Source organism: Acinonyx jubatus, chromosome E1 (assembly GCF_027475565.1).
Source record: "Acinonyx jubatus isolate Ajub_Pintada_27869175 chromosome E1, VMU_Ajub_asm_v1.0, whole genome shotgun sequence".
Classification (NCBI taxonomy): domain Eukaryota; kingdom Metazoa; phylum Chordata; class Mammalia; order Carnivora; family Felidae; genus Acinonyx; species Acinonyx jubatus.
This window is the reverse complement of record NC_069397.1, coordinates 46,478,530-46,495,012: the sequence shown is the minus strand read 5'-3', so window position 1 is coordinate 46,495,012 and position 16,483 is coordinate 46,478,530. Positions and strand designations below refer to the sequence as shown.

Here is a 16,483-nt window from a genome sequence, read left to right as displayed (position 1 = left end):
CAGTCTAGCCCGGCCAAGGCAATTAGAGACCTTCCAGAAATAGTATCGAGAGGCAAATCCCACGTATAGGTGATGCATGAGGGCCACAGGAAATGGCCTCAAACTGAAGTTAAGATTCACAGTATGAGAGAGGAGCCCAGAATCTGTGAACTCAGAACCCAGCAAGTGAGCTGGTAGAACTGGCAGGAAGGATGACTCAATTGTGACTGTAATGAAGAAGGCTTAAGCCAAGTCATCTGAAGAAACGACACTAGCATATGCTTCGAAAGAATAAAAGGAGAGACGGAGAAAAACAAAGCAAATGTCTTCTCAGGCCTCTTCCAGGAAGGGAGGGGGTCAGAGCCCTTTGACATTGTCGAACTTCCTTCCGTGGTGTAGAGTTGGGGGCAGTGGGCGGGGTGGAGGCAAAACAGGGCTTTGGAGCCAGACTAAGTTGGAATCCCAGTTCTGCCACTTCTTATTAGGTGTTTGACCTTGAACAAGTCATTTCAAACCTGAGCTTCAATGTGTGCGTCCTTAAAAGTGGGCTGAAAGAGGGGCACCTGGGTGCCTCAGTCGGTTGAGTGTCCCACTCTTTTTTTTTTTTTTTTTGAGAGTGAGTGAGAGAGCACGTGGGAGGGGCAGAGAGAGAGAGAGAGAGAGAGAGAGAGAGAGAGAGAGAGAGTGAGAGAGAGAGTGAGAGGGAGAGAGGGAGGGAGGGAGGGAGACAGACAGAGAATCCCAAGCAGGATCTGCAGTGTCAGCACAGAGCCCATTACATGAACTGTAAGTTCATGACCTGGGCCAAAATCAAGGGTCAGATGCCAGCAGACGCCCTGAGTGTCCAGCTCTTGATTTTCAGCTTAGATCATGATCCCAGGGTTGTGGGATTGAGCCCTACATTGGGCTCCACACTGAGCACTGAGCGTGGAGCCTATTTGAGATGCTCTCATTCTCTCTCTCTCTCTCTCTCTCTCTCTCTCCCCCCCCCGTCCCTTTCTGTCTCTCCCACTGTCCCTCTCTCTCTCTCTGTCTCCCCCCCCCCAACTCTTTTCCCCTCTCCCCCACTTGTGTGTGCTATCCCTCTCTCTATAGTAAAAAAAAAAGTGGCGGGGGGGGCACCTGGGTGGCCCAGTCGGTTAAGTGTCTGACTCTGATTTTAGCTCAGGTCACGATCTCACAGTTCGTGGGTTCAAGCACTGCATGGGGCTCTGTGCTGGCAGGGCAGAACCTGCTTGGGATTCTCTCTCTCCTTTTCCCTCTGTCCTTCCACCGCTCATGTCTCCCCCCGCCCCCAAAGCAATAAATAAACATTTAAAAAATGAAAAAAACTGAAAAATAGTGTACGTGCCTAAATGTGATCTACATTCAGCAGGTGCTGCCCCTGCTCTAAGGGGTGGAGCTCGGGTTTGAAAACCCAGTTATGTGTGGGTTCTGTTACTCCCAGACTTCAGCATACTTGCTTTCAAAAAAGTTTTTTTAAAATTTTAATTATTTTGCTCTTTTTTTTTTAAATATGAGAAAGAATATAAGGATTTTAATTGTATTACTGTTCAGTTGCCAACTGTTTTGATATGTTGAACAAAGTCCATTGATTCTTCGTGGAGGAGGGCTTGCTGGAGCGTGTGAGTCAGGCACCTGCATCATTAACTTGTCCAGAAGCTCTTTGCGGCAGATTGATTTTAAAAGCCCCCAACAAAACAGGATTTCATTCAATGGAAATATTGTCAGGATGGCACTGAGATTTGGATTTGGCTTTCAAATCGTGTTACAAGTCAACTAAAGGTCTTTTCCCTGACACGATGCCTTGCAACTTCTGTTGTCTCTAAGGGCCTTGCCTGGGGGTGATATTCACCCGGAGCATCCTTGGGACCTTGCTCAGCAGGTGTGGCTTTTCTAAGGGCGAGGACATGGGCTTGGTATGTAGAGTTGGACATCTGGACATCTGGTGACCAGTATTTTCAGCCTACAAGGGTGCGTGGTCTACCTGCATTGGAGTGGGGATCTGTGTGCGTCCAGATGTGTCCCTGTGGGTTTCCATCCAAAGGCGAAGGACAAATAAATACAAGGAAGTTGCTAAAAGGGGACACCTGGGTGGTTCACTCGGTTAAGTGTCCGGCTCTTGGTTTTGGCTCATGACCTCATGTTTCGTGGGTTTGAGCCCGCAACGTGCTCTGTGATGATGGTGCAGAGCCCTCTTGGGATTCTCTCTCTCTCCTTCTCTCTCTCTCCTTCTCTCTCTCTCTCTCTGCCCATCCCACGCATGCTCTCTCTCTTTCAACATAAATAAACGAAAGAAAAGAAAAAGTTGCTAGAAGAAAGAGGAGAGCTTGAAAAGTAGGCTCCAGATTGGTATCCAGCCTGGAAGGAATATGCACACCCCCCCCCCCCCCACCTTCTACATGCAGAGCATTGCAGTGTTACTTCTTGGGTGTCTTTATCCTTATGTAGATTTAGTACCGAAACATCCAGATTGGTTTCACAGGAGAGGTTTTGAGTAGGTTCCTTGCAACGCTGCAAGTCACGCTTTTCTGAAATTGGTTTAACACCCATCCAAACCCCACTGGTGTTTGTTACATCTTACAGTTATTCCTCTGCGCCCCGTAATAAATGACCTCTGTAGAGGAAGAAGAGTCACCAGTTCATTGTGCAGAAGGATGAGGCCCTCGGAAATGGCGACAGATGACTCAAGATATGCCACCTGTTAATGAGGCGTATTGCTTCCGCAGAAATCCTAGCTATAGGCAAACTTTCTCTCAAAGGGTCAGCAAGTAACTGTTTTTTGGCTCTGCAGGCCATAACACGTCTTGTCACAGTCATTCAGCTCTGCTGTTGTAGCTCAGGGACAGCCATAGACGATAGTTTAATGGAATGAGTGTGACCGTGTTTTGATAAAACTTTATTTAACAAACGGGCCTCTGGCATGGAGCCCCTGGTGTGGTGACACATGCATAGGTTATCATAAACTTCCTGTACCCCTGTGAGTATGAAAGTTCATACTTTGGAGTCAGAAACTCTTTTGAATATAACAGAGAAAGAGAGTTTTCGTATTTACACATCACAGTGTTTTCTTACAGCCTATTTAATTTTTAGATAAGTGGTCCACATTTATTTCCTGGAAACTGGATTCCTCCTAAAAGCTTGGTAAGGGTACCCACGTTTGATATGAAACTAATTGATGACGGTTGAACTCTTGGTAACTTTGAAGTTAATTTTCACGCGCCAGCAACGTTCTCAGTAGCACGTTTCACGCATGTCTCCTTTGTAGCAAGCACAAGCGTGGGATCCCTGAAATTCCTTGCTGCCATCCCAGGTGACCCTCTTAATCCTGAGAGTGTCCACGATTCCCCTGGCAGAAGTTCTCCTGGTCGTCTGGGCTAAGTCCACACTAATACGTAGGGCTTTGTGGTGTTGGTGAGACTCTATTCCTCTCACACAGTTTACACTTCCTTACTACTGAACCCTCCTCTGACCCGATTCCTCGCACAAGAGAGCGCAAGCCGGATCTGCCATATTTTCAAAGTCATCCTTCATTGCCCACGAACATTGGCTGCACCCCGAGCTTGGCTGTGAACTGATTATTCTCACCAGGACCTGTTAACACAAGTTTCATCGCTCCCAAGGCTAAAAATAAGCCATATTTAACACTTGGAAGCAAAATTCCAGGCGAATAAATAACTTGATTTGATTGAATCTTCGTTGAAAATGTTAACGGTGGAATCAAATGCTTACCTTTAGGGTGGAATGTTGCATTTTTTCTGTGAACGGGTGGAGAGAAATCAATTCCACCTATCAATTGATACAATCAGAGATAGGTGGATGCCTAAGCATCTGAAATGACAGTAGTTCCTCTTGTTTGAGGGCCTTCCCCCCAACCCCCTGCTTCCCATTTGTGGCACACTGCCATTGAGTGACAGTCTTTTTTTTTTTTTAACTTTTTTATTTTTTTTAATGTTTATTCTTTTGAGAGAGAAATAGAGCCTAAGTGGGGGAAGGGCAGAGACAGAGGGAGACACAGAATCTGAACCAGGATCCAGGCTCCAAGCTGTGAGCACAGAGCCCCACGTGGGGCCCGAACTCATGAACCATGAGATCATGACCTGAGCTGAAGCCGGATGCTTAACCGACTGAGCCACCCAGGCGCCCCTGACGGACAGTCTTTTATTTAAATCACGCTGCTACGTTATAGGATTTAGGGATATTTAGTGTCTGCTACGATACAGAAACAGAATGTGCCTAGGAGATAACAGATATTAATTATAGTCATTTGTGAGTGATGGCATTATAGATGACTTCTATGATTTTTCTGTTTCACACATGCTCTGTAGTGAATATGTATTGCTCTAAGAAAAACCATGCTAAGGCTTTCAAAGTTTTTTGCCAGTAAGTACATTTTACGACCTGACCCAGTACAAACCTGCATTTCTGTGTTTATCAAATTAAAACAAAGAGTTTCATGAAACATTAGTTAACCTTTCTGCTACCTGTCCTCACCTCTGACTTTTTTTTTTTTTTTTACTACTTGTCTATTCTGTTTTACCGAACGCAGAGAAAGAAAGAAGAGAGTATAGGTATTGACCAACTGAAATGATTTCATGAGCCACTGATGGGTAAATTGAAAAATACTGATTATATAGTGCAGTCATGCCAGACTTTTATTTCATGGGTCAGTAAAATTTCAGAAGAAATTTCAGCGATTGATGTAAGATCATTCACTTATGATGTTGCAGAATAAGGATATTCTAGGGGCGCCTGGGTGGCTTAGTTGGTCTGACTCTTGATTTCAGCTCAGGTCATGATCTCACGGTTCGTGAGTTTGAGCCCCGCACCGGGCTTTGTGTTGGCAGTGCGGAGCCTGCTTGAGATTCTCTCTCCCTCTCTCTCTCTGCCCTTTCCTGCTCACTCTCTCTTCCAAAAAATAATAAAATAAAAAATATTTTAAAAGATATTCTAAAACTTAAATTGCTATTCTGTCATTAATTTTTCATGTTTACGATTTGGGGGGAATTTTCATGTCAAAATATCCTTTCTTTTATGAAAGACTATTTCATGGTTTTTTTTTTTATTATTCTTGAGAGAGAGAGAGAGAGAGAGAGAGAACACAAGCAGGGGAGGGGCAGACAGAGAGGGAGACACTGCATCCGAAGCAGGCTCCGAGCTGTCAGCACAGAGCCCAACACGGGACTCGAACTCATGAACTGCGAGATAATGACCTGAGCCAAAGTCGGACACTTGACCGACTGAGCCACCCAGGCCCCCCAAGAAACGTTTATTGGTTAAAAAAAATTTTTTTTTTAACATCTGTTTGTTATTGTGAGACAGAGAGACACAGAGCGTGAGGGAGGGGCAGAGAAGGGGAGACACAGAATCCGAAGCAGGCTCCAGGCTCTGAGCTGTCAGCACAGGGCCAGACGCGGGGCTTAAACTCACAGAGGGCGAGATCATGACCTGAGCTGAAGTCGGACGCTTAACCAACTGAGCCACCCAGGCGCCCCTATGAAAGAATATTTAAACGTGAAACTTTGAAAAGGGTACAGTTTCGGGATGTAAATAGTGAATATATTTAGCTTTCTGAAAACAGACAGCACTCACTTTGTTTTTTTCTCTCTGGCAGTGAACTGGTGCAAATTTTGCAAAGCAGTAGCATTTAGGAATCATCGAGAAGTTATCAGTATTGCCAAAAGAGCATTGCTTTGGGACGGTACAATGTCAGCAACCAGTTCTGAATCTTGGCCACTTAGGGCACATCACTCAACTTTTCAGAGCCTCCTTCTTTCTGTTCATCTGCAAAAGGGGTACCTCTCAGAGGTATAGAGATAAGATTTATAAAGGGTTTAAGACCATTGCAGATGCAGAGGAGTTGATAAATGTTACCCTCTCAGGATCATTCCCTCTCTCTGCTGCTTTTGTGATTATGAACTTCTGGAATGTGGTAAGAAGTCTATTATTATGTGCTTCTGCACGATGATGTGCTATCCCATTAAGGACCTTTAACGTGAAGAACACTTGTTTGCTTCTTGTCTTGTCTTACCCTCAAGATTTAGCCCTGTTTTCACATCCTGCCGGCCTCTTTCTACAACATCACTCATGACAGGAGCACAGCTCGCTGGGTCGTCTGGTTTTTGGGCACGATTAGTAAACATTCCTTGATAGTACAGTGAGGTTGAAGTTTTGAAGCTGGCGGTTTTGGCTGGTAAGGCCTTGGAAGTTGAGCAGAAAACCAAGACTAAGGAAAGGATGTGCTTAAAATAGTTCTCATGCGCCCTCTGTTTAATGACATGGTTATTTGTAAAACAGACTGGTTTCTGTGGCCTTGACTGCTGATAGAGGTTTGTCCCCTACTACAGTTCCTCTTCAGAGTACAAACACGGACACGTGCACAACTCATACATCTCTGCACCTACTTCATTTCAAAGGGCTTGATGAGGATCGTTTATTCCAAAAGTCGTGCCTTTCTTGACCACGGACTCTGTTTATTTCAGCAACATCTTTGTTTACTTAAAGTCACCTCTCGTTGGCCAATGTCTTTTTCAAAAAAAATTTGAATTTGAAAACATTCAACAACTTTTTAAAAATGTTTATTTATTTTTGAGAGAGAGACCGAGTGTGAGAAGGGGAGGGGCAGAGAGAGAGGGAGGCACAGAATCCGAAGCAGGCTCCAGGCTCCGAGCTGCCAGCACAGAGCCCGACGTGGGGCTCGATCCCACGAACTGTGAGATCATGACCTGAGCCGAAGTCTGATGCTTAGCCGACTGAGCCACCCAGGCGCCCCAGCAAATATCTTTATCAGATATTTTCAGTTTTGTCCAGCACCAACCATCCCCCGCATTACCTTCTATTTTGTTCCCATTGGGTTTGCCCTCCGGGAAAGCTCCAACCATCTGAAATTCAGGAAATGACCTGGGTGTTCCTGGGAAGGAAGGTTTATATTTATCCAGATCCTGTAAATGTTTCTAGAATGTTTCCTATAATAATAGCTAACCTTTTGGTGGGCTTGCTATGTTCTAGAAACTTTGTTACCGCCTTTGTTACCGGAACATTATCTCATTCAACTCTAAGAAAAAAGAAATACAGTAAAACCTTGGATTGCTGGTAACTTGTTCTGCCGGTGTTCCACGAGACGAGCAGACGTTTCTAAATACATTTTAGCTTGATAGAAGAGCGATGTCTTGCAATTTGAGTTAGTACCTGCCGCCGAACGTCACATGATCACAGCTGAGCCAATGGCTCTTGAAATCCACCTTGATCTACAAGTGCTTTGGATTACAAGCACGTTTCCAGAACGAATTATGCTCACAAACCAAGGTTTTACCATACTTCCTGCCTTGATTTCTTGAGAGATCATTGTAAACGTCAGCTATTACAGTGCATTCTACCTAGCGATTTCAGACTTCAGGTTCATGGGGACTGCCGTTGTCCCGCAGCTTACCACTCTTTATTGAGTGATTATTATGTGCCAGACACTGCTCTGAGCACTGCAGATACACGGCAATGACTAAAACAAACTCTCTGTCCTCTGCTGGGGACGGGGGTGGTGGTGATGGGAGAGATCCCGGCAATAACATGTAAGTATACAAAACTACAGATATGTCAGGGAGAGATTAAACAACAACAACAGTAGAGGGACAGGAAGTGGGCATGGGGAGAGAGATGCAGGAAGGCATTTGATGAGGTGACGTTTGAACAGAGACCCGAATGCATCGCAGAACGGGACTGGAAGGTGTTTGGCCAAAGAGCCATTTACTCCTGCATGAAATAGTTCTCCTCCTTCTGTTTTTGATAGTTTTCTTGTCTCCTCCCAGCCATCCGTGTCAGAAATGGGCTCAGGGGAGCCAGACTGAGAGAAGCCAGCTCTAGAAAGGAGAGAGAGAGAGAGAGAGAGAGAGACCCACAAGGTATCAGCTGGCAGATGGCGTTGCTCCTGGGGCTTAGACCAGGACCCCCGCGCTCCACGGAACGGAGCAGAGCGAGGCCGGCTCCCAGAAGCAGAAGCCGTGTCTGGTTTCAGAGAGAGCCTCGTTAAGGAGGCAAGAGCTTAGTGCCTAGAACCAGGATGCAGTTGGGGAAGGAGCCTTGCAGCAACAGGACTTAATGCTGACACCTTAGACTTGGAACCAGAGTCCTGTGTCCCCTCCCCGTGCGCACAGGGGATGACCAGAAACACCTTAGCATTCCATTTGGTGCGGTCTGCTTTCTGCCACACTCTTGTGCCGGCTGTCCGTCTTCACTTGTTGATTGCCTCCTCTGCCTGAGAACTCAGCTGCAAAAGGAAGCCCCCGCCCCGACTCGGGCGGAGTTTCCTCATCCGGGCCCCACAGGCCTATTGCATAACCTTTACCCCTTGGCAAAGTGCTGTATGTAATCTTTGTTTGCGTGGCAGGCCCTGATGAGGGAGCCCAGAGCGTGGGATCTAGAGTCAGACCCACTGGTTTGAACGCTGTCTTCCCTTGGGCAAGTTACCCCATCTCCCTTGTTCCACCTGTAAAATAGCAATAACAACAGTACCTGCCTGGTGGGATGGTCGTGAAGATACATTCCACAGCACAATTCTGGCCCCGTGAGCGTTTCCGCTTCGGACGAATCCGTATCCCCTTCACTAAACCGTGGAGCCCTCGTGGGGCTGACATTCTATCGCTGGACACAAACTACACGTTAGCAGACACGGAAATAAATAAGATGCTTTTGGATGGTATTACATGTTGTAAAGAAAAAACTAAATTAGGGTAATGTGGTCAAGAGTGACCTAAGGCGTGCGTGTGTTTGTGGGTGGGTGGGTGGGTGTGGCTGGGGGCATGCATTGTTTTAAATAGGATAAATGGAAGCTTCTCTGAGGATTGGACATGTGGACAAGGGTCTGATCCGTGTGACAGTCTGGAGGGCAGTTGTCCAGACAGAGGGATCGGCAAGTGTTGGAATGACCTTGGTGTGTTTGGGCAAGGAGGCGAGAAAAGGTAAAGCTGGGTGTACCCAGGAGGAGAGCAGGAAGTAGTGAAGCAGGGGAGGGAGAAAGAAGGGAAGATGGGGGAGGGTGCAGGGCTCTGGAGGGTGGCCAGGAAGTGTCCCCTTGCAGTGGGAGTCACTGGGAGTTATAAACAAGGGAGTGATACGACTTGACTTATATTTATTATATAATATATATCAAATACTACGTAACTATGTATTTAGCTATATACAATTGTATGTAGTTTTTCTGTTTGCTGTGTGGAAAGTTGAGGTAACAGTGGGAACGGGTAAAAGTCAGGGGCGCAGGGGATTCTTGGACTTTCGTGGAGGCTGAGGTAAAGGGGCTTGTTCTGACAGCTTTTTGGGGGAAGATGGAGAATCAGTAGGGGGGTTTAATAGTGTCCCCTCAAAATTCACATCCACCTGGAACCTCAGAATGAGACCTTATTTGGAAACAGGGTCTTTGTAGATATGATTAGTTAAGGACCTCGAGATGAAATCATCCTGGGTTGAAATCCAATGACTGGTGTCCTTCTCAGAAGAGGAGAGGACACACAGAGGCACAGAAAATGCCACATGAAAACACAGGCAGATATTTGGAGTGATGCAGCCACAAGCCAAGGACTGTCAGGGCCACCAGAAGATGGAAGAGGAGAGAAAGGATTCTTCCCTAGAGCCTTCAGGGGAAGGGAGACCCTGCTGATACCTCGACTGTGGATTCCAGCCTCCAGACCTGCAGGGGAATCCATTTCTGTGGCTTCAAGCCATGTAGTCCATAGTACTCTGTTACAGAAGCCGCAGGAAACTAATACACCTCCTAAGGGTCTTTGGTTCAGAAGATTTGCACTGGCATGGGGATGGGGGGCATGGTCTTACCAGGAGCGCCAGCAACTCTGTAGACATCCCTTGAAGTCAGAGAGGGTGGTATTAGCAGGAACTTGAAGGAGCTGGAGGAGTCCAGAGGAGGCTTCTGATGGATGTGGTTGAATGAATCAGTGAATGAATCAGTGAATGAATGAATGAGTTAGTGAGTGAGTCAATGAGTCAGTGAATGAATGAATGAGTTAATGAGTGAGTGAGTCAATGAGTGCCTGCCCTTCAGGTCATTAAATATGATATATATAATTGGCCATCCAGGGGCGCCTGGGTGGCTCAGTCAGTTAAACGTCGGACTTCAGCTCAGGTCATGATCTTACAGCTCGTGAGTTCGAGCCCTGCGTTGGGCTCTGTGCCGACAGCTCAGAGCCTGGAGCCTGCTTTGGCTTCTGTGTCTCCCTCTCTTCTGCCCCTCCACTCCCCTCTCTCCTTCAAAAATAAACATTAAAAAAAAAAAATTGGCCATCCATAGGGCGAGGGCTGAGCTAGTGAGTAGAGCCACCACCCCTTTTCCTATGTGCCCTCTAAACTCCTGTGAGTAGAAAAACCAGATTAATTACAATCTTTGTTAGAATTCAGGTGAAGGGGACAGAGTGAGGTCCTCCTAAATGACTTTCTAATGCATAGAATGTGTGGGACTTAGAATCTGGACTTTTAACATTGATTTTCTGAGCCCAGAGGTAATTTTTCTTTGCTCCCTTTTAAATGTCGGTCAGATAGGTCAAGTTAGGAGAAATGGAGGAGACATCCAGAAGTGTAATCTTCTGCCCCAGCAACAAAAAGCAGTCCTGTTGCTGGTTTATTGCTCCTGGTTTTCGTTTCTTTGTGTTTTTTTGTTTTTTTTTTTTAATTTTGTTTTTGTTTGGAGTTGAAAGTGCTGAAAAGGGACAGGAAACTCCAGGCCACGAGCATTTAATTTTGTTGTAACCCTGCCAGAGGTCTGCCCCCTCTGCTTCTATAAATTTCTCTTGGCCTGTCTTACAGAAAGTGTATATGGACTGAGATCAAGCTTTTTTTTTTTTTTTTTTTTTTTTTTTTAATTAAACAAATAGACTGCACTCTCCTCTGTAAAACATGGGTCCAAATGGTGATGCCCTGGAAACCTGGCCTTTTGTCCTGGTGATTCAAATTCCTGGCTGTGTTTGGACACACAGTAGGTGCTGAATGAATGCCGTTTTTATCGACATCAGCACTGAAATGGCAAAGTGGTTATGTATGGGTACCTGAACCTAGTCAATTTCTATATCAGTTTCTCTCCCGTGTAATTGATGAGCGTCCCAATGTTGATTTTTTTTTTTTTAATCAAACACTGTATTTAGTTAATAAAAAAAAAGCCCACAGACTACAAATCAAAACAGCTGTGTTTGCTGTTGGCTTGGCTGTTCCCCTCCTCATCCTGGAGTATGTCATAACAGCACCACATTTGTAGCAACAAAAGTTTAGAAATAAAAAGGATGACTTTTCTCCCTGCAGCTACCAGCGACAACCCACAGCCCCAGCTCATAGTATTTATTTAATTTTGTGTCTGGTAATGGGGCTCAGAGATAATTTTGTGAAGCAGATGTGTGAAGATCTGATCATTATGGAAGCTCATCTGTTACAAAAATAAATATATTCTCCAGCTTTGGGCAGGGGGCAAGACATTACTCTAAGACACTTCCTTTTTAAATGTGCTTGCATATATTCATGGACGGTGTGGAATTTTTTGCAGCCCATTTTCCAGTTTATTACCTTTTGCCACATTTCTTGCTTGTAGATATCCTGACCAGTGTTGAGGAAAAAAAGGAGGGCAAAGGAAAAAACAAAACAAACAACAATAACAACAACAAATGAAAGAAGCAAACAAGCAAATAAAACAACAACAACAAACACTTCTTTCCCAGTACACAGTATAGACAGGAGGAAAGTGAAAAGTCAGCAGTGAAAACACAGGCTTCATTCAGGTTATTACAGGTCATTGGCAGCCCGGAACAGAGCCAAACGGAGGGTGAGGCCAGTGAGACATGCCTCTTGGGTGCAAAAAAACCCTCATAAATAATATCTTAATATGGGACACTTAAAAAGTCATAATTCATGCAAAAACTCCACGATGAACAAAGTATTAAAATGTTGAAGACGGGAATCTCACCCAGCACTGGCAACCTCAACCTCATTCTCTTCCCTCTAATTAAAAGTAGGGTCATCAAGAGCTTGAAAGGAAAAGTTTCTCATTTCTCTAAACCTGCCTTTGCTCCTCTGGGTTTGAACTCTAGCTCCTTTAGGACCAGCTTTGTGACTTCAGGCAAATGACTTAACCTCTCTGAGCGTCTTTTTGTAAAATGAAGATCACGCTATCCGTTGCAGGGCTTTTGGTTGGGTTACAAATTATGTCTGTGCAGGGAGCCTGGGTGGCTCACTTGTTTAAGCATCAGACTTCAGCTCAGGTTATGGTCTCATGGTTTGTGAGTTCGTCGGGCTCTGTGCTGACAGTTTAGAGCCCGGAGCCTGCTTCAGATGCTGTGTCTCCCCCTCTTTCGCTGCCCCTCCTCCCCCCACCCCCTCCAGTCTCTCAAAAATAAATAAAAAAGACTTAAAAATATTTTTAAAAATTATGCCTGTGGAACACTGGGTGCATAGTAGTCTCCCAATAAACGATGGGAGCTGTGAGGGATAATGCAGCTTTATTTTCACTTTGTAGGATGTAGCAGAGAATAGCCCCGCACCTGTGCTTTGAACACTCATACACCGGTTCAACCCATTTCCTGTTTAGTCATGGCTTCTTGCCTGGGCCTTAGCCACGGGCCATAAGCTGTCATTTCAGTACCTCTTTCTCAGAGCAACTCAGCCTTCTGAACCCATCCAGAAATCAGGCTTCACAGCGGCTTTTATTTATGAAGGTCTCCCTGGTCATTGTGAGTCTCTCTTGAGCGTATTTCCACACCTGATGATTCATCTGGATGATGCCTCACTCTTGTTGTCACTTGAACTGTCCATAGTCCTGAGCTGGCCTTTGATTTGCTCCACAGAAATGGAGCGAGCAAATGTTCTTACCACGCAAGGCTGAAGCTAACATGAGCAAGACTGCAAATCAGGGAAGGAGAGCGCAGTGGGAATCCAGTTAATACTTGATACAGAAAACTGTAAAGCAGCTCAGTTATTCTCTCCCAATTGTACAGGGTGGGCGGGAACAACCATTTTTCGGTCAGCCTTTCTTCTAATCTGATTGTGGCTGCAGAGACTATAAACTGAGCCTTCCCTTTCATTATTCTCCTCCTTAGTCCTCAGGATGCAAAATGAGATGGAAAGAGGACAGGAGAGTGTCACTCAAGTAACTTGCTAGCTTTGTGGTGGGGGGGGGGGAGGGTCTTAGTTATCATTAATGGTTTATGTGTTTTGAATATTCATGAGTGACCCACGCTTCATTGAGGGAGGCAACATGAAGGAAATACACATTTGGGCTTTCAGTCGTGTGTGCTTTGGATGTAAGCTCTTCTCTTCCGCTTAATGAATTAATAGGAACTTATTGAGTTGGGTGCAAAATGATACAAAAAACGAGGGGAATGGGATTTTTGCCCCTGAAGTATTTAGGATGTAGTTGGGTAGAATAAATTCTGCTTGAGCTGAGCACTGGGCTCACCCTCCCCGTCCTGCATTTCCCGCCCCCCCCCCCCCCCCTCTCATTTCTGCCCTGGAAATGTTGCTTGAATCTGGCCTCTCCTCTTTCACTCTCTGGGCATTTGCTCTTGTGGTTTTTATTTTTGTTTTTCTTTAAGCTTTATTTATTTAAGTAATCTCTCCACCCAGTGTGAGGCCCGAACTCACCACCCGGAGATCTGGAGTCTGGAGGGAGTTCCTCAGATTGAGCTAGCCAGGTGCTTTTTAAGGGTGGTCCCTCCTCATTTACTGTCTGGGTCTATTGAGAGCGCTGCCGAGCCCTGTTGGAGCCGGAGGCAAAGAAAGCTGTGTGTCCCTCTGTGCACTTATCAAAATATCCTCCCATATTGCGAACCAAGTGGGAAAAGTTAATAAAAGCTCTACAATATTAAACACATACACACCAATATATATAAAGTCTCATGTTGTTCAATCTGTTCCCGTATCATTGTCAGCTCTCTTAGACTCACCCAGTGGAGTTGGGGTGGGGGATGGGGGGTTGGGGTGGGGTTTGCACGGCCAGTTGCGGAAGGCAGCGTTGTAAAACAAACAGCAACAACCTGCCTTTATTGACAGTTTGGATTTTTGTTTTAATTGTGGGTTTTCTTGCATTACTTTTGAGTATTAAAGAAATACTGCATTAAAGTAATAGGTATCTGGATTGCTGGGCTTTCTGCCCCCTGCCCCCTTGATTTTGTACCTCCCTCGTTCATACTAATCCTGGCTCCGGTCGCCTGTGAGAGCCCACTCCCGGCTGCCATGCACACAGCTTGGTTACCTTCCTAATAATCCTGATGGTGATTATGTCCCTTGCCTGTCGACTCCTGATTGCCTGGGAGGTGAAATCCAACCCCCTTGGCTTGGCTTCAAGCCCTATCACAGCCCGGCCCCCACTCACCTCCCCGGGGCATCTGCCCCACCTGGCCCTGTTTTTCCTCCCCAGGCCTCCACAAGACCTCACCTTGGCCCATGGCTGAGTCGTGCCTCTGTCCCCAAACCCCTGAACCTAAAATATCCCTGCTTAGCTCTTGAGTTCAACCTGGGATACCACCTTCTGGCGCGGCTGCGTTTCTGGGCTCCTCAAGTGTGCTTAAATGCTCTGTTTCCCCCACAGAAAACTGTTTGCTTCCACTCGGATTCCTCCATTGGCTCCTGTCCTCACCATTCCACTGTGATTTATCTGTTTACCTGTGTCCCTGGTTACACTGCCTGCTCTTTGAGGAGAGCAACCGGGCTTTCCTGTCAAATGAATAATGAATACGATTTTGGATACAGTGAAAAAAGCAGCGAGAGCTGCTGTGAAATAATCCATGAGAAACCGTAGCAGGCAGGGAGGGCCCTGGTCTTAAAATACGGAGTCCAATCTTAGTTCTGTCATTAGCTGGCTTTGTGATGCTAGTTATTTTCAGATTTTCACTGTGGAAACTTCCAAACATAAGCAAAAGTAGAGAACCCTATGCTGAACCCGCGTGTACCCACTTGCATCTGTAACAGTCCGCCCAGGACCAGTGTGGCTTCGGGTGAGGCCGCGCCGCCCGCCCCCAGCCCGGGACGACCCGGAGCCAACGCCAGACAACGTATTCTTCCGCATAGAATTATTTCGGTAAGGACACTAAACTTGGAATTGATTGCAAGCTCGCTATGAACCCCATGCCGAGAAGAGTTCACAAAGGGTGGGGATCATGGGGAGGCCCTCTGCAGCAAGTCCTGAAGGATGGTTATGGATTTTGGCAAAGAAGTTCTGTTAGGTGGGAAGCTGTGAAATCATGTGAGCCGCGCACGGTCAGCAGATTGTTTTAGCTGGAGTGGGGCAGGGTGGGGAGCCGTGAATGGGGGGGGAAGCCGAGCCGTGGAATGGAGGGGCTGACGGCCCCCCCCCCCCCATGCTTCAGGGGCAGCCTTTTGGAGGTGTAGGGATAGGCTGGGAACCTTTTTGTTTTGGTTTTACATTTTGATATTTATTCATTCCTTTTTTTTTTTTTTTTTTTTTTAAGAAAGCTCTAGGCCCAACGTGGGGGCCTGGCAGCCAGGTGCCCCTATTTTCATTTTGTGTTTCGAGTTTTGTGTTACTCTTTTTTCTTTTTAAAAGTTTTTTTAATGTTTGTTTATTTATTTATTTTTTTAACGTTTATTTATTTTTGAGGCAGAGAGAGACAGAGCATGAACGGGGGAGGGGCAGAGAGAGAGGGAGACACAGAATCCGAAGCAGGCTCCAGGCTCCGAGCTGAGGGCACAGAGCCCCACGCGGGGCTTGAACCCACGAACCCGCTTGAACCCGGCTCATGGCCTGAGCCGAAATTGGAAACTTAAGCAAATGAGCCACCTCGGCGCCCCCAGTTTTGTGTTACTCTGAATGGTTGCACTCACCCTTGGGTGAGGGGGGCCAAGGGTTGTACTCCTATTTATTGAACCCCCTTCAGCTCTGTCTCTGGGAGCATTTTCCTTCTTAACTAATTTCTCCTTTAACAGCAAAAGGGGTGGGGCGCCTGGATGGCTCAGTGGGTTAAATGTCTGACTTCAGCCCAGGTCACGATCTCGAGGTTCCTGGGTTCAAGCCCCGCATCGGGCTCTGTGCTGACCGCTCCGAGCCTGGAGCCTGCCTCGGATTCTGTGTCTCCCTCTCTCTGACATCCCCACTCACACTCTGTCTCTCTCTCTCTCAAAAATAAGCAAACATTAAAAAAATATATACACACAACAAAAAAAATAGCGAAAGGGATTATGACTGGCGCATTTGAAGGAACTGGCTCCTGTACCCACCGCGGGGCTCCCGAGGGGGGTGAGAAAGGAGAAGTCGGTGTTCCACGCTCAGCCCTACGCTAAGGTGACCTGGCAGCTGGGCATTTTATCCCACTGGGTTTAATCCTTACTATGAATAACAGAGCGAAGCTTTGTTATTCATGGGGGTGGATTTCTGCTGCGGAGAGAATTAGCTGCAATCTTATTCCCAAGGTGCCTTCTGATGCCATGAGTTCTTTTGAACTGTGCATAAATAGCGGCCATTGTTTAGGTATTTGGAACATAAGGCTTAAATTGCTCTAGAAGTTTCAGT

General features: G+C 46.2%; 1 protein-coding gene across 7 annotated transcripts in view; it reads left to right on the top strand.

The window, feature by feature from the left end:
- Positions 1 to 16,483, top strand: part of PITPNC1 (phosphatidylinositol transfer protein cytoplasmic 1) — a 267,242-nt gene that overhangs the window by 43,027 nt on the left and 207,732 nt on the right. The window contains exon 1 of one of the 7 annotated variants that reach the window (XM_053211781.1): positions 13,930 to 15,034. The exons of the other annotated variants lie outside the window; for them this stretch is intronic. Coding sequence (XP_053067756.1) covers positions 14,888 to 15,034 — 147 coding nt within the window. The 5' untranslated portion in view covers positions 13,930 to 14,887. Of the gene's footprint in view, positions 1 to 13,929; positions 15,035 to 16,483 lie in introns of those variants that run through there. 7 annotated transcript variants of the gene reach the window in all.